This window comes from Notechis scutatus, chromosome 4 (assembly GCF_049901735.1).
Source record: "Notechis scutatus isolate UNSWTSFEM ecotype Mainland chromosome 4, rNotScu1.2, whole genome shotgun sequence".
Taxonomy (NCBI): domain Eukaryota; kingdom Metazoa; phylum Chordata; class Lepidosauria; order Squamata; family Elapidae; genus Notechis; species Notechis scutatus.
This window is the reverse complement of record NC_142012.1, coordinates 72,449,950-72,474,179: the sequence shown is the minus strand read 5'-3', so window position 1 is coordinate 72,474,179 and position 24,230 is coordinate 72,449,950. Positions and strand designations below refer to the sequence as shown.

At 40.7% G+C, this 24,230-nt stretch overlaps 1 protein-coding gene across 1 annotated transcript in view; it reads right to left on the bottom strand.

The window, feature by feature from the left end:
• TM9SF3 (transmembrane 9 superfamily member 3) overlaps positions 1 to 24,230 on the bottom strand; it is a 67,174-nt gene that overhangs the window by 13,709 nt on the left and 29,235 nt on the right. Inside the window, exons 4-8 of the mRNA XM_087963734.1 lie at positions 20,362 to 20,522; positions 16,865 to 16,942; positions 6,240 to 6,371; positions 3,823 to 3,989; positions 1,309 to 1,403 (exon numbers count right to left, since the gene is read on the bottom strand). Coding sequence (XP_087819860.1) covers positions 1,309 to 1,403; positions 3,823 to 3,989; positions 6,240 to 6,371; positions 16,865 to 16,942; positions 20,362 to 20,522 — 633 coding nt within the window. The remainder of the gene's footprint in view (positions 1 to 1,308; positions 1,404 to 3,822; positions 3,990 to 6,239; positions 6,372 to 16,864; positions 16,943 to 20,361; positions 20,523 to 24,230) is intronic.

Sequence of the window (24,230 nt, the reverse complement as noted above, 5' to 3'; positions counted from 1 at the left end):
AGCAAGTATGTATGTATGTATGTATGTATGTATGTATGTATGTATGTATATTTTTGCTTTCATTATCATGTATTCAGTTTTATAACACACACGAATATATGGCAACAAAAGCAGAAAAATATTATTCTGACAGACTGAAATGCTATTACCAATCAAGAGGCAAATAAAATCTTGCATGTAAATATGATATTCAAAAGTATAAGAATGAGATGGGAGAGATTTGCATTGTCATCTGCACATGTGAAAAGGATCTATGTCCTTATGATAAACTCCCTAACTATGAACTTAGTGGTGCAATACAACTGCTAAAAAGATACATGCAGTCATTGTCAGCATTGAGACTGACAAATAAAAAAATGAAGGTCACTTGAGACAGACTATGAAATCAGAACTACAAAGAAAGAATCAAGAATTGCTAGAATAAGAACAAGATTAATGTAAGATGAAGCGAAAAGATCAGCTGATTGCACATGTATTTAATTTCCAATGGTTTTTGTATGGAGAGGTAAGAGAAAGATTTAAAGTAAAATATTCTTCTTTAGCTACTCGTAGTAAAAAAAAAAAGCTCTTCCTACCTAAGAATAGAGAGGCAATACAATCCCAAAACATTATAATGGAAAACAAAAAATCAAGTCAATGGGAAGGGGAAGAAATAAGTGTGAACTGTATATGGTGGAGATACACTCAATTAATGGACAAAATCTATATTAAGTCCAAGCAGGAGACGGATATATTTCCATTATTATAAACAGTTCTTTTTAATAGTACTTTTCAGCCTATCAGTTATTATCAGTTTCTTACCAATACATGCTAAAAGCCATAAACTCATCTTCTTAGAACACAGTATAATCACTTCAAATCATGTTTACCAGTGGTGGGATTCAATTTTTTTTACTACTGGTTCTGTGGGACATGGCTTGGTGGGTGTGGCAGGGGAAGGATACTGTAAAATCTCCAGTCAAAGGTAGTATTTGCTGGTTCTCCAAACTACTCAAAATTTCTGCTACCGATTCTCCAGAACTAGTCAGAATCTGCTGAATCCCACTTCTGATGTTTACTTTATTTTAAAAATATTAGTCTGTAATATTTTCAGCATTGGATATTAGGCGAGAGACAAATAGTGCATTTCTCAATGCACTCTGCAGGACTTCAAGTTCTCCCTGCACGCATGTAGATTTTCATCTGGTTGCTTCATCAGCAAAATATTGTTCAAGCATGAACACATATGTAGATAGACCAAGAAAACTCTTGAAGTAGCCTTGTCTTGTGCTAGATTGCAGTATGAACAATAATCAAGAAATGCTTTACCTCCTTGCCTGGCATAAAGGCTTCCTCCAAAGTAGCCGTTCACTGGTGATGTTGCAGCATAAACAAAAATAGCAGTACTTAACATTGATCCCCTCCTAAAATAAAAAACATTTTTTGCTACACAAATGACTGCAAAAATAAAAATAAAAGTACAGTATAAAAATAACGTTGAATGCTTAGTTTTACCTAGTATACCACTCAAAGAATGACTGAGGGAAATGTACAACAACAACAAAAATAATGAAAGGAATTTTCTGCCTCAGAATGCCAACAGCTCATCTTTGGTTAGATATCATTACAAGATGGGAAACATCCCATCTTGCAAGGATGAAAAATATCTGTTCAAAACAATTCTTATTGAAAGTGTATATTCTCATTTAGCTAAACTTTCGTTCTTGAGTTGAAAAGAGATGGCTATCACTGTCATGGTTAGTGTTATCCCAGAAATAATACAAGCTTTATGATGCTATGATGCCACTACAGTTTTCTTTCCACAGTTTTCAAACTACAGGATATATATAGCACATCTGAGTAGAAACACTTGTTCTTCGCACACCCAACTCAACCAGGGAGATATATCAATAAAAACAGAGTGGCAGAAGAAATTTATGTTCTGTCTGAATAGGAAATAGCATATAGCTAATAGCAAGTAAAATAATTTTACTAGAAAAAAATGATATTTTATTAATTGTTCTCCTCTATTTCAAAGCCATCCCTGCTTCTGCCCCTATTAGCATCTCTCTGAGAGTGTACTGTTCCTGCAGCTTTTCTGATTTGTCTCTCAAAGGAATCTAGCAAAGGAAAAATAACTTTATAGTGCTCTGAATAATACCCATATCAGAAAGAAGAATAAAATGTCCACCATTTGGCCAGTAGGCAACTAGACTGGATATATGTGGATACTTTATCCATATCCGTATCTTAGGAATGTTTATCTTTTATGGATATAAAAATAAACACAGAAGCAGCATCAAGGTTTTTTTTTTACAAAAAAAAAGAAGTATTTTCACTGCTGCTTCTTAATATGTTAAAAGTAACTGCTTTTCCATATTCAGACAAAAACACAAAGAAAAGCATTTAATGGTATCACATTCGAATAATACAAAAATGTAACTGAATTTCCAAATATCCTACAACTTGTAGTAACAATCGTTAATTTGTTAGTAGATATATTTCTTGAAATATGAGCTAATAACAGTCTAAATGTAATACTCTTTATTAGATATTGACCAGTACAAAAATTTTTGGAGTACATAATACAACTGGTGTTTTATCAACTATCATGATTTTCTTGGTTTACCTTGTAGAATTCAATATGCACTATTGTTAATACTTTTAATGATTTAGACCACAAAATTATATATCCTTCTATTGACTTTAAGAACTGTATTTACTATTTTATGATTTGTTACCTTGTGAAGAATATTTAACAAAATCACATCAAAAGTCTTTTCTATTGCAATGCCTGGATAATTTTGAATCTTTCTAACCTAGAAGATCATCATACATTATTTTTCTCTATTTATTAAACATTTTCTATGCTTTTACCCTGAAAACAACTTGATGATTTACATTAAAAATATGCCTATATGTGGACCAATGCCAATAGCCTCAGCAAATAGCGATATATCTGGGAATAATGGGAATTGAAGTCCATTATAGCTGGATGGCATCTAAACTGATTTAAATAAGCTAGAGATGTTGTCATATCTTTGGCTTTGATACTATTTGATCTTTCCATCTTAATTTTGTTTAATGTTCATTTGTGTCTCCAGGAGCTTGCTGTATTTATAATGGTAAAATGTATGTGTGCCATGATCTGCATGAAATGTCATGACACATGTACAGAAAAGGCAGGGCTTGCTTTGTAATACTGAAGCTCTATTGTTCTGGCCCCCCACCATGAACACTGCTATTTATGGTTCTGAAATTTGTTATACTATATTAAATGTTTTTATGTTAATAGCTAGAAAAATGATTTGACTGTACAGAACCAAGTTTTTAATAAGATTCTTTATTTGCCTGAAAGAAAGTTTAGGTTTACTCCCAATAATTTACTTCTACGGTAATATTGGAGGATTGTTTTAGATTTTGCTCATAATATGATAACAGATGGTGGTGGTGAGGAATGTTTCTTCAGATCTTCAAGGGGAGAGGGGATGATCTTAAATATAGGAAACATTCCCACTACTAGATTTGTGCTATCTTCCCACCTGCAGTTTGTACATAAGTCTTATGGGGTGAAGCTTGGTTCAATGGACTATGTTCTATTCAAGGAAGAGAGTTTAGGATCTAATTCATCATTTTAAATTTAAAATATGTATTACCATAATTTTTATTTTACTTATGTTAAAACTCTGAGTCGAATAAATATATGAGCATTATCTATGTATCTTCTGGTTGTACAGCTATTTTTCTATCTTTGGAAAACTCTAGTGCTCCAAAAATAGCTGATATACGGACCCATTGGACTTTACCAATATATTTTTAATATAACTGGAAAGTAATACTTACTCTGTATATAAATCTTCCAGCATGGCAACAATGATTACTATGAAAGAAACTGCAAAGATTTGGCAGCCAGAACCAATAAGGGATGAAAATATTAAAGGATGACTAGATGGCCTGAAAACATCGCCATGAACTTGTTTCCAACCATATTCATCTCCTAGATCTCTATCCTGCACAAAACACAATACATTCATTCAAAACAAGAAAAAAGCTAATTGCCAAACCACAGTCTAATTCAGTCTATAAAGTATCACCCACTCTACTAAAACCCCTTCTAACCTGCACAGATTTTATCTCCTTTCTCCTTACTCTCTCCTTGCAACAAGAGAAAGCTAAAAAGCTCACATCTTTGGTCAATAGCTTAGGATAATCTCTGATCAACAACTTGCAATCACTACATCAGTGACATTTTTTGGAGAGATACTGGTGATGGGGAAGGGAGCACTAACCCATGTTGCTACTACTGTAGAAAACACATGCAAGAGGATGCACAAAACTGTATTAAGTTCTTCATGCTTGCAGTATATATCAGTATGTTTTGACAATAAAATCATTTTGAATCTTCCTACCTTTATGTCAAAGCCATTTAAACTGTATACCAGCCCCAAATTAGGCTATTCCCTATTGATGAACAGTGCACAATAAGTAAAAATTTAACCTGACATTTTTATATGTGGGCTTCACATTATTTTTTTAAATTAGGAATACATACATATTTTCAGGTTGAAATTGATTCCTTTCAGAAGCTACAATTGGACAGAATCAAGACTAAAATTAAATTTGATTCAAAATGTAAGTAAACATATTTCATATGATTATTCCTCAAATAAAACTTATTTTATTTTCTTAGTTGCAATTTTTAAATGAGATTTGGAACAATACACAATGATTTGGAGATTAAGAATTATGAACCCTTCCTCTAAAAGAAAATCCAAGTCCAGATAATCTTCTGCAATATTTTTTATTACTTCATTGTATTAGTGGAGGAATCTGAATTCTTTGTTAAGGAAAATAACTAGTTCAAACAATGTAGTTACAAAGAAACCAGAAAAAATGTAAAGCACAAATATTATAAAATGTCATGTTATTATATCTCTCATATCTGCAAATGAAAAATTTGTTAGTCATTTTCTTATTATCTCTAGACCCCAAATTTAGCCTCTAATTTAGGTTTAAACACAGACTTAATTGTCTATGTTTCATTAGATGGTTGAATGCATACACACGAAACTTAAATGCAAAAAGGTTTTAGATATGGAGGAGTTAGGGACTCTTATGCTGGCTAGAGAATTTGGAGGCATCTGTGTGTCAATAGTATATTGCCTGTTGTACAAGTCAAATGTCTCAAATTCAATCCCTAACAAAGAAATATATTTTTTGAAAAGGATAGACTCTATCAGATAATACCTTATTAAATAGGCAACTGGCCTAACTAGTTACGTAAATCAGCTGTCCAATGAATGTAATCAATTTGGCCCCAGACATAGATCAGTGGATCAAGTCTTGAAGAAAAGATATTTTTTTCCAATTTTTTACCATGGCATGGTTAAAAAAAACCAAATAATGATATATGAATATTTATCCACCTTCTTTGCCAAATAGGTGGATCTCAAAATCTGCTTTACCTTAAAACTCTTAAAAATTATTTGTTGTGAGAATACTATTCTAATTAAAGTATTGCATATATTAAGCATATGATATATTAAGCATATGACAGAGCAACCAGGATGATTAGGGGACTGGAAGCTAAAACATACAACGAACGGTTGCAGGAACTGGGCTTGGCTAGTCTAGTAAAGAGAAGGACCAGGGGAGACATGATAGTGGTCTTCCAATATTTGAGGGGCTTCCACAGGGAGGAAGGGGCCAAGCTATTTTCTAAAGCGCCTGTAGGCCAGACAAGGAATAATGGATGGAAACTGAACAAGGAGAGATTTAACCTGGAAATAAGGAGAAACTTTCTGAAAGTGAGAACAATCAACCAATGGAACAGCTTGCCCTTGGAAGTTGTGGGAGCGGCATCAGTTGAGACTTTCAAGAAGAGATTAGACTGCCATCTGTCAGAAATGGTGTAGGGTCTCCCGCTTGGGCGGGGGTGGTGGACTAGATTACCTACAAGGTCCCTTCCAATTCTGATTATCTGTTATCTGTTATTTTAAAAATAACAACCAAAAGTATAGATCCCATGTACTGAGATAAACTTTAAAAATAACATCCTGTCAGAAAAGATTTTTAAATCATTAAGTTATTAAAAATACTTACAATTTTTATGCTTAGGATACTCTGAACTTATAGAACTGGTCACATTAATTTATCACGTTGGACTCCATATCTAACACATTCAAGCTTTCTGCATCTAGGCTTTCTCATAGACTGAACAGATATACATTTAAGAGTGAATATAAAAACATAGTTTTTACCATATCATCCATTTCTTCTTCTTTACTATATCGTGCATAATCTTTCCTCAGAGTCCTCATTAAAATCATAGAAACTAAGCCCACCAGGAAAATAACCATCATAAAGGAGTTGAAGATTGAAAACCAATGAATCTAAAATAAAAAGTGGACACTCATTAATATTTTTATTTACAAGCCCACAGATCTATAATTATGGAGAAATGTTCTAATCTAAGGGATGACATTAACTGTTTATGAATAGAAAGGACAATAACTAATCTAAGATTAGTAACTTGTTCAAATTTATTTGAACATAATTTCAAAAAAAATGAAGTATCTATGGCCCATTCTTCAGTTGAACATAATTTCTTCAGAAGCCAGGTCATAAATTTGCAGCTAACTTACTAATGTAATTTATTAGAAAGCCAAAACCAGTAATTTTTCACAACCTGAGTATGATAAATACTCAATGAAGATGCCCTGAGAAAGTATTGCTCTCTAATTAAAATATATAGAAAGGATATCCTTTGCTCAAATAATTAATGATGTTGTAAAAAGGAATTACAAAAGTAAGGAAGAATGGATACTTAAAGTCAAGTCTATTGAAAAACCACTCACACCAACCAAATACTCCACTACTAAAGTTAATAACCCAACCTCTCACAAGAGCTGTGTAAGAACACTATTTAGACGAGGACAAAGCAACCCTGAACATAAGAAAAAGGATTAGTACACAGGGGGGAGGGATACAAACCACGTATCACTTATTTACAATACAATCCTTTTCAAGTAGTTCCAAGAAGGCTCCATACCCATTAGCATTATTCAGGTGACTCCAAGGATACAGATAGACCTTCAAGTGGCCTCAATGATTCTCAGAAAGAATGCTAAGGAGCAGATAACTGCAAAGATGATTAATCCTTCCATCCCCCACCATTTGGTCAAAGCTAAAGAAGCTTCTTGGATGAGAAGTGAAATGTCTTCAAGGAAAAAAACAAAGTCTAGTTGCCTTTTGAAAAAGCACTTTGGGGACAGCATTATGGGTATGTATGCATTGCATACTATGCTGCCCAAAAATGATTTTTGATCTATTATTCAATTTACAGAACAGATTCAAAAACCATATTTGTTCTTGCCTTCTCACTGGTAGTCAGACTCTACTTTACATAGCATAGCAAAGAAAAGGCATAGTGATTGATTACATCCTTTATAAATATTAAATATTAATAGGGCTCAACTCCAAGATTGGAAGATATAAAATAAAAGTGAATTTTGGTTCCTTTATAGTTTAACTTCTACTCCTTCACTAAACAACCTACAGGCCAGTATCTCTACTCACCTAAAATGTGGACAAATAACTAGCAATTTTACAATATGAGAATAATCTGATCCTGGAGCACCACAGCCCTTGCTATCTGGGACATTTTATTCAACACTGAGATCAGAAAATGAAAGACCTAAAAGTACTAATTGTACATTGATGGATTGAGATTGAACAAATTTGAAGTTTTGAACTTCTGGAGGTATTTTTCACAGTACTGGGTCCTTCAAAAAGCATGCCACATTTGTAACCTAAAACACCTAGTGCAATACTGAAATAATTCTAGGCTTTTTTCTTCTCTTCAACATTTAATCCGGTAGCCATGAAGCTTTTGAAACTAAAGATCTAATGCAAATCTGTATACTTTTAGAATTAGTCTAAATGCAATTTTCCACATTTCCAACTGTTTTTTATTTGGCTTTTAAAATAAAGTTGATGGACAGGTTTGGTTAGTTGGTTGATAGATGATTTGTTACTGGCTAACACTAAACTTAAACCTTTCTGGAGTTAGACTGGTGGGAATTTAAGAGTTTCCTGGAGTTGCCTTTTGAAAACTGGCTCCAACTGAATGCTATGTCTTTAGGGATATTTTTGGCACCACCACAGCCAATATTAAGAATAAATTATACAAAGCAAAAATTAAATGAGTCATTGTTTCTAAGTATTTGAACAGAAGCAACTGTTCCCTGGACCCAGCAGATTATACAGGTAAAGCTTACCAATAGTGGTTCTATTTGGAAAATTATATGAAAAAAATCCATGATGTAAGAGAATTTGCTCTTGTGGTTCCATGGAGACTTCGTCTCAAAAGAACACATCCTCCTGGACAGTGCATTCTATGAAATACAGAGTATTTTTCTTTGCCCTCATTTTATGGTCTTTCAGTGTTACTAGGATACATGAAAACTACTGTTATCCAATCCAGATACAGATATGCATGTATATATGCATGTGTTAGCCAGATCTCCAACATGGGTTCTTCAGCGTGCTTGTTATTGTCTGCCATAGTAACGGGGGGGGGGGAGGCTTAGTATTTGGGATGGGGAAGTGAGCTGGTGTAGTCCTATGAGAACTGAAAGGGTGGTTTGCGCTCATGAAATATGGCACTGCTGAAGGGAGGTATGCTAAATTATCCAAGTGTGAGTTTCACCAGGACAAGAGTGACTACCTGGGCTGTCGCATTTTGCATGAGGGGATACAGATGGACCCTGAAAAAGTACGAGCAGTCACCCCCTCGCACTAGAAAGCAATTGCAGAGTTTCATGGGTTTTGCAGATATTTATAGGCAGTTCATTCCTTCTTTTGCTAATATTGCATTACCCATCACTAACCTTTTGAAAACTAAAGGAGAATCCAAGCTTAAGCCTAGTCAACCCCTTGAGTGGACCATGGAATGCCAAGCAGCCTTTGAAAAGCTCAAAGGGCTGTTTGTGGCCAAACCCGTATTTAAACATCCCAAAACGGATGACCTGTTTGTGGTCCAGGCCAATACTAGTGATGTGGCTACCTCTGCACATGCCCAGGCTGGGAACCTGTTCCATAAGCTTCCCCACCTCACTGCTGTCTGAGACTGCTGACAGCTGCTGACTGCTAGCCTGCCCTGGCCCCATCTCTGCCTCTGATGTAGCGCCCTCCTCCGGATCTTCCTCAACCTCAACCTCCAGACCCGGCCCAGGTTCCTCCCCAACCTTCTCACTACTGTCTGACTCTGCTACCAGCTCCGTCAGCTGCAGGTGGGCCACAACACTGTCCTTTTGGGGTATACTTTCAAGAGGCAGGATGCAAGCTTGGCACTGATTTTTACTGCCTTTCTGAGGGGCATGTGACCTTTCCTCAAATCTGGATGATTTCCTTAGGATATCTTGTGAGGTGAGTGAGACCAGCTGGTGTCTTAAAGTGGTGCAAATGGATCTAAGGATTGCTTCTCCTGGGTGTGCTCTTTCTGGAGAGCTCAAATGACCTTTCTGCTTTATGAGGAATAGTTGGCTGTTGATAGCTATCATCGCTTTTTAACTATTTTAATTCCTCAAGGTGCTCTGGCACCCTGCCTGATTTGTAACTCTGGCTTGCAGGTATTTTTAATCTAATGATTGGTATTTAGGGCAGCTTCTTGCAAGCAAAGAAGCTTTTTGTATTTTTGTACAGATAATCCTTGCCTTACAACAGTTCATTTGTTCATTCACTGAAAAAAGTGACCTATGACCTTTTTCACACTTACAACCGTTGCAGCATTCCCATGGTCAAAAGAGTCCAGGCGAGAAGCGCCCCTCGATGTGAGTGATGCCGAGTTGGCTACGCCCATCCAGTAACATGATCACCAAGCCAACGCCCACCAAACCCACAGAACTGGTTGTTAAAAAAATTGAATCCCACCCCTGGCTTCACCTGATTCAAAGTTGTTTAGTTCCCATACCAGAACTACCTCAGGAGAAGCCTCTGATTCCCCTCCTTAGTGGAGTGGATCAAACAATTGCAACACACTTGGCCAGTCACATGTAACGTGCTGGATAAGGCACATCAGACCCATAAGAAGCAGGCTGATAAAAAGAAGGTCAAACTGAAATAATTCCAAGTAGGGGATAAGGTGTATCTATCCACAAAATACTTACAAAACTACCCAAAAATCAAAGAAATTGGGACCTAAGTATCTATGACTTTCTCCATAGTCAGAATCATTAACCTGGTTACTGTGCAATTAGAGCTGCCAAAAAACTTTAGACAGATCCACCCTGTGTTTCATGTCAGTTTACTCACTCAAGCTTGACAAAGTACCTCCCCTTCGGCCTACAGAGCCTGCCACTCTGGTACCCCCTCCTTATAGAAAGAGAGCAACACTTTGAAGTCAAAGAAATTCTTGATTCTAGAAAATGGAATGGGAAACAGCAATACCTGGTTGCTTGGAAACATTCCCCGCCTTCACAATCTGAATGGATGGACGGTTGAAACATTCGGGGCCCAACACTGTTTCAAGTGTTTCATAGGAAATATCCCAATAAACCCTAATGTTTACACTGTGGTTCTGTTGGACTATATGTGTTAGTTTGCATTTTGCATTTCCTTCTTTTACAGAGCTAATGCCCCTGTGTTGTGGTTAGCCGGCAGCAGGTGCAGATGGCTGAGAAGAGCGAGGACTCTGATGAAGAGCCAGGACCATCAGGGAGTGGACTGCTGCCTTCAGAGATTGTGGGGGTTGGCAGCAGTGATCAGGAGGTTCCCAAGGAGCCTGTGCCAAGTGCACGTGCACGAAGGATTGCTCGGAGGAAAGAACAATTACAGCAGCAGAGGTGACTCGGGAGTAAGGCTGCAAGGTAATGGCCCCTCCCTCAAGAGGATAAAAGCCAGGTTTGGAAAAGTGTTCTTTGCAGATAGCAAAGAAGCTCTTAAGCTCAACTGGTGGACATCTTAGTTCGTGTTTGGAGAAATCTTGTAAATTAATTTTATCTCTGGGTTTTTGGCAGCCTTGACAAACAACCTGGCAAGGCTCCTTCTTGTCAGAGCTAATTAGTGGAAAGCAGCCTTCAGAACAGAATTCATTATTAAACCTTAAAAGGTGGGGGCTGCTGCCTTTGTCTGTGTTTGCTCTTTGGGAACCTGGTTGGGTCAGAACACCCTGTTGCAGGAGGGCCAAATATCAGCCGGATCTCCAGCATGGGTTTCTTCAGCATGCTTGCTATCGGCTGCCATAGTAACGGGGAGGGGGGCTTCAGGTATTTGGGATGGGGAAGTGAGCTGGTGTAGTCCCATGAGAACTGAAAGGGAGGTTTGTGCTAATGAAATATGGCACTGCTGAAGGGAGGTGTTTACATTCTGTCAAAGCCAACCATCCTGAGACTCCAGATGGGAGGAATACCTGAAGATGGGCCTTTCCACATCATCATTCTGGATGTTGATTTGACTCGAATGGACCCTGGGGGGAGGGATTTGGAGTGACTTTCAAACTGTAACTTTCACATGTTTTGAATCAGATCTTGCCTTGCTTTCATTGCTATTGCTTCAAACTTATTAAAAGTACCTCTTCTCTAAATCAATGGAGTTGAGGGTTTTCTCTCTTGAGTTTTGAATGGGGAGGCCTGACTGTATGTATGTATGTGTGTGTGTGTTTATGTATGTAACCAATTTCTGGGTAACCTGTGGAGAGAGAAAAACTACTACTACCACTTGAATGACAAAAAGCAGCTTCCTTTTTAATGGTCTATTTGGGGTAAATTCAGTTTGAAAATTTGACCTGAGATTATTTTAGGCTAACTTATGTATATGATTTACTCATTGAACAAATAAATTGACACTGACCACCTGTTATTCCAGTGCATACTTTGTATCACTATTTAGTAAATATTCATTTAGCATATTTATATTGTCACATTATATATAAATGAACTCGACTCATTTATATCAGGACAGATCAATGAAGACAAAAACATATGTATGTATGTATGTATGTATGTATATGTGTATATGTGTGTGTGTAGCAGTGGTGGGATTCAAAAAAATTTACTATCGTGGATGTGGCTTATTTGGTGGGCATGGCTTGGTGGTTGTGTGACTGGGTGGGCATGCTGGGTGGGCATGTGATTGGGTGGGCGTGGCCAACTTGACATCACTCACATCAAGGGGTGCCTTGCCTGGCCTCTCCTTGCCTCAAAGAGATACAATTTCCCTCTCTTTTTATTTACAGTATCCAAAATACACTATTTAATCCTATGTATATCTGCCATATATTACATAGCATAGTGTGTGTATAGGCACACAAAAAGATACATTATCTACTATATATACTGTGTGTATGTACACACACACACACACACACACACACACACACACACACACACACACACAGAGCTCTTCTAAAACTATACACATTCAACCTCACTACGTTTGGAAAAACACACCCATAGTTCACTTTCTGCCACACACTTATCTATAATTTCTGTACATTAGAACATTGCACACGCCTTCAGATTTACTTCCCTAGCCTACAAATGACTGTTAGACCCAGGAGATGTCATGGATTGAATAAAATGTGGTAAAACTCACTGAACAACACTCTTGCTAGCAACCAAAATTTTGGGCTCAAGTGAAGGACTATCTCTGCCTTCTGCCTTGTCCTAGTAAACTCTTCTGCCAATTTTCCTCTCTGTTAGAGGAACCAAAATAATCCAGATTCCAGATGATATAAGATCTCCTGCTGGAGCAGGGGGTTGGACTAGAACAGGGGTCTTCAAACCTGACAGCTTTAAGAGTTGTGGACTTCAACTCCCAGAATTCCTCCTCCAGTCATGTTAGCTCAGGGATTCTGGGAGTTGAAGTCCACAAGTCTTAAACTTGCAACATTTGAAGACCCTTGGACTAGAAGATGATCTCCGAGATCCCTTCCAGCCCTAGCCTGCTGTGCTATTTCAAAAAGTCTTCTGAAGCCAGGGTTTGTGTCCTTCCTTTCTCTCCCTTTTTTCTCTCTCCCTCCCTCCTTCCATGTATCTATCTATCCATCCATTCATCCATATATCTCATTCACTTTCTCCTCCCTCCCTCCCGCTCTTTCTCTCCCTTCCTTCCATTCCGTCTATCTTTGTCTATCCCTTTCTTTCTTTCCCTTTTCTTTCTTTTCTCTTCCTTCACTCTTTCTCTTTCCCTCTCTCCTTCTCTCTCTCTTCCCCCTCTCTCCCTCTCTCTTTCCCTCTCTCTCCCCCCTCTCCCTGTCTCCCACTCTTTCCTTCTCTCTCCCTCCCTCCCTTTCTCTCTCTCTTCCTCTCTTTCTCTTCCTTCCTCTTTCCCTCTCTCTCTTTCTATCCCTTCCTTTCCTCCTTCTAAAGCTAGGAGAGGAGACCCTCCTGAAACAAACACACACACACCCTTTCAAGCACCCGGCAGCACCGCTCCTTACGAGGGTTCTTCCTGGCCAGTCTCCAGTTCCACATTGCCTGGAAAAGCTGGCAGGCAAGGCTTCTTCCCCTCCCACTTTTGGCGAAAGGAAAGGGCTGAGAACTTCAAGCGAGGCATGTGCTGCAGCCTTGCGTCCTCTCTCCACCCAATGGCAGTTCTGGGCTAGGGAGTGGTTTGGCTTTCCCAACTTCCTGAAACCTTACCTTCCTCCTGCAGCTAGTGGCAGAGAGAAAGGCAAACCAGACAGGTCAGAGCTGTCGCCATTCAGTTCCCTGCCACCCCACATCTCATCCCCCACCCGGATTCTCCGGCAGCATCTGGGGCTCGCCTGCCAGGAGGTGGGGGAAGTGACCAGGAAGTACGAGGCTATGCTGCCTGTATCGCCCTCTGCCAACCGCAGTTGTTGGGGGGTGGGGGAGCTTCATTTGTTCAACTTGTCCCACCATTAGGCACCACAAAAAAAGGAGGATGTTAATACAGCCTGACAAGAAACAAGAGGGGCGGGAAAGATGCGAGAAGCGCCAAGTCCACACTCCCACACAAACCCCCTTAACTGCCGCGCGCACTCGGCCCCGCCCCCTGCTCCACCGCTTCACTCCCGCTAACCATTTCCTTGGTTTCCCAATCGTCTTTCCACACAAACTTCCCCCACATGACCCCACCAACGAAGTCCCTTATTGGCCCACTACTCAAGCAGCAGTAGTTGTCAATTTCTAGCGTTATCTTTGGGCATTTAGTTACAGCCTCTTTGGGCAATAAGGAGGATCAAGGATACACGGAAAGATGGAAAAAGTTCGCCATGCTCACCCTTTCTCTTAGCGCTCACCCATGCCTGCGAGCACCCTAGTTCCATTAATACGCCATTCTTCTTAAAGCCAAGCAATCCTACTCTTCCATGAAACACACCCCTCCCCCTTTAAAAGGGTGGCAGAGGGAAAGGCAAGGCAGCCAGGGCAGAGCCGTTGCCACTTGGCTTCCTCCTGCCAGCTTGCATCTCATCCCCTGCCCGGATTCTCCGGCAGCTGCTGGGGCTTGCCTGCCAGGAGGCACGGGGGAGGGGGGCGACCAGAAGCACAAGGCTATGCCACCTGCATCGCCCAGGGCAGCCGCCCCTCCCTCACCAGGCCAAGCATTTTGGCAGAGTGTGGGCCACCGCTGTGACATCGGTGCGAGCTCCATGGGCTGGAAGGTATGGCTGATGGCGGGGAAGGAAGATCTGCTCTAGCAAGGCTTGACTGCCTTTTGGGCCCTGCTCTGGGCTGCCATCTGCTCGACCTCTGCCCCGCCTTGGATCCTGCATCAGCCTGCGACAAGGGGACTTCCAGGCAAGCCCAGCCAGCGGATAGGCAAGCAGACGACCCTCAGGGGAGGCATTTGCTGTCAGGCCTCCCACATGGAAGGCCCCATGGAAGCTGAAGCTGGGCCTGAAAGGCAGCCGAGCCTCCCCATGCCTCCCCCCCAGGCAGCCCTTTGGCTGACCGCAGCAAACCCAGTGTAGATCTTCTTTCCCCACCATCAGCATTAGGGCTCACTCACAGCATTCTCACAGCGGCCGCCCGCACTCACCCAAAGCGCGCAGGTTGGCAGGAGGGAGAGGAAAGGGGCGGCAGGTAAAGGGGCGATGCAGACAGCATAGCATTGTGCTCCCTGGTCGCCCCCCCACACCCACCCCTAGCAGGCAAGGTCCAGCAGCTGTGGAGAATTCAGGCAGGGGGCGAGATACAGGCTGGTGGAGACCAGAGAGGCGACGGGTCAGCCCTGGCTCGCCTTTCTCTCTGCCACCAGCAAGCCAGGCAAGCTGGAGGCCGGGGGCAGTGGGGAGGGGAAGCTTGCCAGGTGGCAAGTGCCGCATGGGATGGAGCCACGCCGCTGGCAGCTAAGCAAGCTAGACAGGGACAGGGCAGGGAGGGAGGGCAGCTGGATAGGCCCTAGCCAGCGCCGCCTGGGATGGGGCCGCGCTGGTGTGGAAGCCAGCCAGCTGAGCCTGGGAACTGTGGGGGCCCCTGCCTAGATCCAGGAACGGGGAAGGGGGCTAGCGCAACTTGCAGGCTTACCTGTGAGCAGCAGGCAGGTGCAGGCACCACGTGGGAAGGCTAAAATGGCAAGCCACGAGGACCCAGCGTGCCACATAGGAGGGGAGGAGTGACTGGGTAGGGCAAGCCATGTGAGCATTGGGCGAGCCACGCGGGCAAGCATCGGGCAGGGCGGGGAAAGCGAGAGAGAGGCGACCGTGTCAGGGACGTGGCCAGCCAGAAGTTACTACGGGTTCGGCAACCCACACGAAATCCTTCCTACCGGTTCATGTGAACCGGTATGAACCGGCTAAATACCACCACTGGTGTGTAGATAGATAATCCTCAATTGAGCTCAAAATTTATGTTGCTAAGGGAGAAAGTTGTTAAGTGAGTTTTGTCCCATTTTATGACTTTTCTCACCATTTGTTAAGTGAATCACTGCAGTTCTTAAATTATGTAGTAACACGGTTAAGTGAATATTGTTTCCCCATTGACTTTGCTTGTCAGAAGGTCTCAAAAGGGAATCACATGACTCCAGGACACTGCGACCATCATAAATGTGAGTCAATTGTAAAGCATCCAAATGTAAATCATGTGGCAATAGAGATGCTGCAAGTCATAAATGTGAAAAATGGTCATGTTTTTTTCCCCAGTGCCATTGTATCTTCGAAGAGTCACTAAATAAATACTGTATACACCCACTGTACACTGTATACACACACTCCAAGTCCAGAAAAACACAGAGAAAACAAAATTAATATGGACAGGATCAAGATCAAACAACATGGCATACTAATCAGAGACATTACTGACCTTGCCAATGTTAGCCAATTTTAAAATGTTGAAATCAGCTTTAAAAATGGTTTGAACTGTACATTGTTGGACCTAAGCAGTAGTGCAGTTCTTAAGTCATTATAAAGAATTTTGTAAACTTGAGTTATTTAGCATTTTTAAAAAAATGATGATGCAGGGGTCCCTTATCCTTTTGGAGTGGTGGACTTATATTTGGAATAGATTTTTGTACATCTTGAGTACATAATGGATAATTTTTTAAAAAAAACAGTTGCCAAGGTGATTATGGCTTGTACCAAAACATCATTTACCACTAAACTAATTAGTGAGATTACTTCCCAATATCTTTTCTCATCTATCTTACCTCTGGGTTTGGGGGGGTGGGGGGGTGGGGAGAGAAAAACAGAATTCCAAATAAAACATTTGGTTGTAGCCACCCATCATTTTATACAAGTGCTTCTTTGGTCTACTTGATACCACCAAACATTTAGGAAAATAAATATTTCATTTCAAGCTGGTATTTTGCAATATGCTAGCTTCCCATTATTAAAAAAAAACCTTGAGCAGCAAGGAAAATATCACTGGGCACTATCTTGAGTACATAGGTTTCAATATAATGAAATATAAAAGAAGCATACCCTGTGTTGAAAGAAAGATGGGTCAAGATATTTGTCAAATCTATCTTCAAACTTCACATCTGACTTTTTCCATTTCACCTGGAGAGAAATTACATTTATAAATCTGAGACACTATATTATAAATCAATAAAATCAACCAAGTTCCAATTCCAGATAACACTAAGGAAAACATTAACTGCTAACATACCTTTTCTAGCAAGCCATTACTTTCAAGTTTTAATGAATGATACCGTGTTTCTCACATAATAAGGCCGGGCCTTATTTTTTGACCCCGAAAAACGGCTAGGACGTCTTTTCGGGGGTGACTTAATTCTCCCCCTTGCATCCTCGGGTGGGTGGGCGGGCGGCGACAGCTTGGATATTCGGGAGACCTTCGGGTTGGGCCACCGTTGCTTTCCCTTCTCCCTTGCTGCGCGGCGTTTGGCGCAGCCACGTGCAGCCAGTCAAGGCTCCTCCCTGCAACCGGAGCCCTGAGGAGACACTTGGCTTCAGGCGCTCCCGTCTTCCCTTTGCTTTCAAAGGTAAGCGAATTATTTTACAAAGCCTCCCCTGCCGAGAGGGCAGCCCAATCCCACGTGGGGGGCTAATTTCCCGGGGCCTCTTCCGTTCCTCCCGACCTCCCTACGCTGCGCGCCTCTGACGCGCCACTCCCTTCAGCCCAGCGAGCTCTTCCACCTCAAAGAAAGGCCAGGCGGGCGGCTGCGCAGCAGCGCGGGTCTGAGCCGCTCGCAGCGAAACAGCCACCACCCGTAGCCCGACGTGGGAGAACGAGCGAGCTTAGCGCCCGCCAGCCCGGGCGAGATTTGGGAACGAGGGGCAGGAGGAGGCACGCACACACCCGCTCACTTTCCCAGCTTTGCCCAGCCCTTACGGCTCTGGCGCGGCCCTGGCGGGCAGCGAGCGCCTCCCGCCGGATCCTCCGCTCATCCTGCCAGGGCCGCGCCAGAGCCGTAAGGGCTGGGCAAAGCTGGGAAAGTGAGCCGCGGGCGTGTGCGTGCCTCCTCCTGCCCCTCGTTCCCAAATCTCGCCCGGGCTGGCGGGCGCTAACTCGCTCGTTCTCCCGCGTCGGGCTAAGGGTGGTGGCTGTTTCGCTGCGAGCGGCTCAGACCGCTGCTGCTGCTCCGCAGCCGCCCGCCTGGCCTTTCTTTGAGGTGGAAGAGCTCGCTGGGCTGAAGGGAGCGGCGGTCAGAGGCGCGCAGCATAGGGAGGTCGGGAGGAACGGAAGAGGCCCCGGGAAATTAGCCTCCCACGTGGATTGGGCTGCCCTCTCGGGCAGGGGAGGCTTTGTAAAATAATTCGCTTTACCTTCAAAGCAAAGGGAAGACGGGAGCGCCTGAAGCCAGTGCTCCTCAGGGCTCCGGTTGCAGGGAGGAGTTCTGACTGGCCGCACGTGGCTGCGCCAAACGCCGCGGCAGCAAGGGGCAAGGGAAGGGAGAAGCAACGGTGGAAGGTCTCCCGATATGAAGTGCCCCACCAACGCAGGCAGCACCATATCCGGGCATGCAACAAAAGTACTTACTAACGGAAAGCCCCCCGCTCCCCCCATTTTGCATGTTTAATATGGGGCTTAATTTGGGGGAGGGGCTTAATTTGATTTTATGCCAATAAAACATGGTGGGGCTTCCTATTGGTGGAGGCCGTATTGTTGGAGAAACACGGTATTAGTACACAATAAAATTTATTCTTTGTTTTTAAATGTTTTAAACTATAAACTACCCAGAGTCACTAGAGGTCAGTAGCAATTTTATTTATTTTTATTATTAAATTAAGCAAATATAATGTTCTACAAGATATTTTTATCAAAGAACTACTCATTCAATGTAATGAGAGAATGAACTTGGAAGATAGGGGTGGGGGAAATGCTGCCTAGGGAATGATTAGATAAAATGGGAGGAGCCCACAACTGAGTACAGGTAGTCCTTGATTTACGACCACAACTGAGCCCAAAATTTCCTTTGTTAAGTGAGACATTTATTAAGTGAATTTTGCCCCATTTTATGACTTTCCTTGTTTCAGTTGTTAAGTGATTAATTGCAGTGGATAAGTTAGTAACCCAGCTGTTAAGTGAATCTGGCTTCCCCACTGACTTCATTAGAAAGTCACAAAAGGTGACCTTAAGACACAGCAACGATCATAAATGTGAACCAATTGCTGGTTCATCTGCATCTGATTTTAATTACATGGCCATCGGGATGTAACTGATCAAGGTTGTAACTGTTAAAATGGTCATAAGTCACTTTTTTAGTACCATTGTAACTTTGTACTGTCACTAAATGAAGAGTTGTAAGTTGATGACTACCTGTAATAGACAGAGAAAGAAACTTAGAAAGGATCTAACCTGACTGGTAGTAAAAAGAGACAGCCGGAGACCTGTGCTTTCAGATTTGCAAGATTATGTTAATATAGTTTTACCATATTTACTTTATATTAGTTCATCTTGTAATGTTTCCTGTCTAAGTCTACTTAGAAGGCTGACATTCAGTGACTGTTCAAATTTGCAACAATGCTGAACAAGTATTAGTTGTTAGCAGTCCTCATTATTCTAGCCATTACAGCTCACCAGAGGTAACATCCAGACATGGTTATATTATTGTGTTTTTTTTTTCCTTCCTGCCAGTTTCCCAAAAGTCAAAGTCAGAGGGAAGCAGTTAATTGAGAACTACCTGTATTGCTGAACCAAGACTATGAGCTGCAAAAAGACAATTCCAAGTGGCATCTTAAATAGGAAAATCTTCTTTTCTATCAGATATATTAAAGGCAGTTTCAGTTTATAATTTTATGTCAGCTGCTATTGAAATACACAGGGAGATCCAAAAAAAAGGAATGCCAACCATATCACTGAGACTATTTTAAACAGAATTTAAGGAAATTCTGCTAGTGGTAGCTTTAGGAAGAAGCATTATTTAATGGAATTCTTTTTTTCCTAGATAACCTATAGAACTATGTTCTTTCAGAGTTCTTATATAGGTCCTGGATTTAGACATTTAAATGGGATAATTAACACAATTAGTTATGTGGGATGAGGGTATGGCATACAAAATTAACAGTAAATATGTACAATCTTTATATATATATAAATTGCAGGGTGATCATTTGATAGAAAGCATTGATTCCCCCTCACCCATTTTAATTTTAAATTTTAATTCCCTTTTTACCACATCCCCAATGTCAATAGAAATATGTATGAGGAAAAAAACAAGAAAATAATTGCTATGATTAGAACAATCTTATTTTGTATCCATTTTAGCTTCTTGTTTGTTTATCTGGAGATAAGGGAGTTCACTTTAGATTATCCTTCTTGTTGGGATTTGGATAATACTATTCTCAGGTGGGGAGAGTAAGCACACAATACACTATAACACATATTGTAATTAAGGCCTGCCATCATGATATATGGTCAATACTTGGACAAATCATGGTTCTGCCAACATGCTATTTCTATAGCTTAGTAGCTGTGTAAACATGACCATTATTATTTATAAATTCAAATTACTTACAGAATAAGACATCTGGATTTTAGTGTTGGGTACCAATTTAACTTTCCCTTCGCTTGTCAGATTCACATCCACAATCCTATTTCCATTATAACCTATTTCAAGCTTTTTATATGTCCAGAGATAAAAATCTTCACCATTTTCATCTGCTTCACCAACAATACCTGCAGAGGGAGAAAGTGAGGAAAAGAAATTAATTTTCCTGCACTAATTAACCATTGATTAACAGCAGTCTTCATACCAGCTTTGCTACAGAGGAGAGTGAATACTGATTTGAGAAAATTTCATAGATTCCTGATATTGAAGGAAGAGTTCACGTTTCATAAATAAAACACTAATCCATAATAATATAAATTCTGCATTTTAATTTTGCAATGTATAGTCCAAGTTACAGAGTAATTTCCTTAAACTAGTCAAGGGGAGCAACAACAAACTCTGCAAAATACCAACTACTTCTTCATGCAGTTCAAATTCAATGCTTGGGCTTCTGATATTTTGCCGCCTAGGCTCCTCTTAACCTATTGATTAAAATACAAATAAATTTAGATATAAATGAAAAGCTAGAAATATAAGATCCATCCTTTTCCTATCCAAATATTAAAACATATAATTAAAGAATTCATTAAAGGGTTAATAATTACATAGTAATATATAGCTGTAAACCAGGCTTCCTGTAAATTAAGAAAATCTATAATTCATGTATCAGATGACTACACAAACCTATAGCTTTTAAAGCAAACAATAACTGCTGCACACTTAAATATCTTCTGTTGGTGACTGCTTTTCTATCCATCTAGCACACACTGTCCCTTGTGGTTGTCCCCAGGGGTGGGATACAACAGGGTTAACTACCGGTTCGGGATTTACGAGCCGCGTGCCTTTAAATCATCATCAATAGCTGCCTGCAGAGAAACAACCCTCTTTTCCTGCTTTTTTAACTGCAGCTGTGCCTCGTTCGGTAGCTGAAGCTGAAAAATCAGGAAATGAAGATCAGGTAAGAGACCGGGTGGGTGGGTGGGTGGGCAAAAACATCAGCAGACATAGAACCGGTTCTATGTCTGCTGCTCTTCAGAGGTACCGGTTATACAGAGGTGGACAGAACCAGTAGAAACCCACCCCTGGTTGTCCCTGACTCACCACTATTATCACTCACCCTTCACCATTCACCCTTTTTGGTAAATGGAGTAACTTCAGTTCAGACTTCTCAGTTTCAGCTGAGAAGAAAGTCAACGTCATTCTCCATATAGCCTTCTCCAATTGTGTAATAAAGTAGTTAGGGAAATTGAACATGACAGTGCTTGTTACAATTGATCCTAATCAACTTGCCACTTTGCCAGTCTGCCTCCTAATAATTTGGGTTTTATAAATAATAAATTGGTTTTATGATTGGACATACATTATGGCAGTCATTCTTTGAATTAACTATAGATCTATTTTCTTTCAACATCCATGACATGTTTTCCAGCTGTAAAAAAAAAATCTAGTGGCTTAAGAAGGCTGGACCACAAGATATTTTACAACAGGGGTCCCCAACCACCGGTCCCCGGACCAGGACCGGTCCGTGGATCATTTTGGACCGGGCCGCCTACTTTGCTTGGGCGCCATCTTGTTCCGACATGCTGGGTCAAGTGCTGGTTTTGATGCCGTCCCTCAGCCTCGACCAAAAACGTCAGCTCCACACCGTGCGTGGCTGGGGAAAAAGGGGATGTGGAAGCCGCGCAGAAGCTGCTCTCCCTGTTGAAGAAGGAGGTCCCGATTCGCCGGGCTTATGCGAGGAGTTCTGCGAGGCGCTGGGGAAGGGAGGCTACGCCGCCACCGATTACCTGGATCCCAGCCTGAACGAACTGCTCTTGCCCTCTTCAGAAGTGGTCGGTGACCTGGGCTCTGGTGAACCTGTTCTTTGATCGCCTCACCGACACGCTACACTTAGGTGGCTTTCCAGTGTTTGGGAAAGGGGCTGTTAAAGACCATATGGGAGATCAAACCCATCCTAAATGTAAAATCTGAATTGCGGATTACAATTGCCTTACAAAACGCTTTTGGAGAAAACATATATTTTTGCCAAACATACTTAGTTCGGGTATTTTCCCACATCATAGTAGTTGTGCTTTTAAAGTTGTAGCAACGTTTCGGCAGAATCTCATCTGGTGTCAATCAAGCAGAACACAGCAAACTCCAAGACCAATAAACACAGACCAAGACTCCCAACCAATCAGGATAAAGAAAAAACCATTCTCGCACAGCAATAGGCTGCCCCATGAAAGAGGAAATGCCAGGTATCCTAGTAGATTATATATCAAGTGCCATAAAATCAATGAAAAATGGCAACGCATTAGGGAATGGCTGTGTTATGACTGAAATGCTAAAAGCTAATGGTCACAGTTTACACTAGATACTAGTAAAACTATACTCTTTTTTTTTAAAAATTATTCTTTAAAACCAAAAAATACAAAAATCTCATTTCCATTAACAGTTATTGTGTCATTGTATATACATGTTTCTTATTTTGTGACTATACATTGTTTTTATCCTTATCCTTCACCCATTCGTACCACCTCTCCCATGTTGCATAGTATTCTTGATCCTCTTTGCCTTTCAGTTCCATAATGAATTTATCTAGTTCAGCACAGTCCATTATTTTTTGAATCAAAACTTCATCTGGTGGTATTTTAACACTCTTCCAATTTTGTGCTAACATGATTCTTGCTGCAGTTAAGATGTGTACAATAAGATATCTTTTATCTTTACTCAAATTCCCTTTGATCATACCTAATAAAAACATTTTGGGTTCCAAATTCAATTTATATTTTGTAATCTCAAAAAGCCATCTCTGTATTTTCTCCAGTATTTTTTGACCTGTATACATTGCCACCACATATGGAAAAAGGTTCCTTTCTTTTGTTTGCACTTCCAGCATTCTGGTTTCAAGGTTGGATACATTTTCCCCAGTTGTGCTGGCACTAAGTGCCATCTACAAAACATTTTATATTGATTTTCTTTGAATGCCGTCGACAAAGTCAGCTTCCAGTTCTCAGTCCAAGTCTTTTCCCACTCATCCAAATTTATATTATGACCCACATTTCTCGCCCAGGCAATCATTGGTCCCTTAACAATTTCCTCCTCTAGTTCTACCTCCAGTAAATAATTATATGTTCGTGTTATAAATTTTATATCCTTGCCTGTCAAGATTTGGTCCAATTTTTGTAAATCTTTATCTATCCCTAGCTCCTTTACGTCTTTCTTAAATTTAGTTTGAATTTGCAAATATACCCACCAGTCTAATATTATCCCTTGTTCTTTTAGTTTATCCAGTGTTTTTAATTCCCCCTGTTCGTCTACCAATTCTTTATATCTAATCATTTTTTTAATGTCCCTTGTATTTGGATATAATATAGCTTCCATAGGTAAGATCCAGTTTGGTCTTTTCAAATAATGCTTTTTTTTATTTTCTCCCATGTTTGTAAAAGTGAGTCCCTTATAAAATGTCTATGGAAATAGGTGTGGATCTTATTCTTTTTATCCCATAGAAAGGCATGCCACCCAATTTGGAGGTCATGACCTATCACCAAAATTCTTTTATTTTTTAAGTTTATCCACTCCTTAACCCATAGTAAAATTGCTGCTTGATAATATTTTTCCCATTTTGGGAGTCCAAGGCCGCCTCTGGTTCTACTATCTTGTAATGTTTTCAATTTTATTTGTGCTTTTTTCCCCATCCATATAAATTTCATTACTGTCCTATCTAATTCCTGAAAAAATTTCTTATCCAATTTTATAGGTATTGTTTGAAAATAGTATAATAGTTTCGGTAGTATGTTCATTTTTATGGCCGCTATTTGGCCTAATAGTGATAATTGTAATTTTCCCCAATT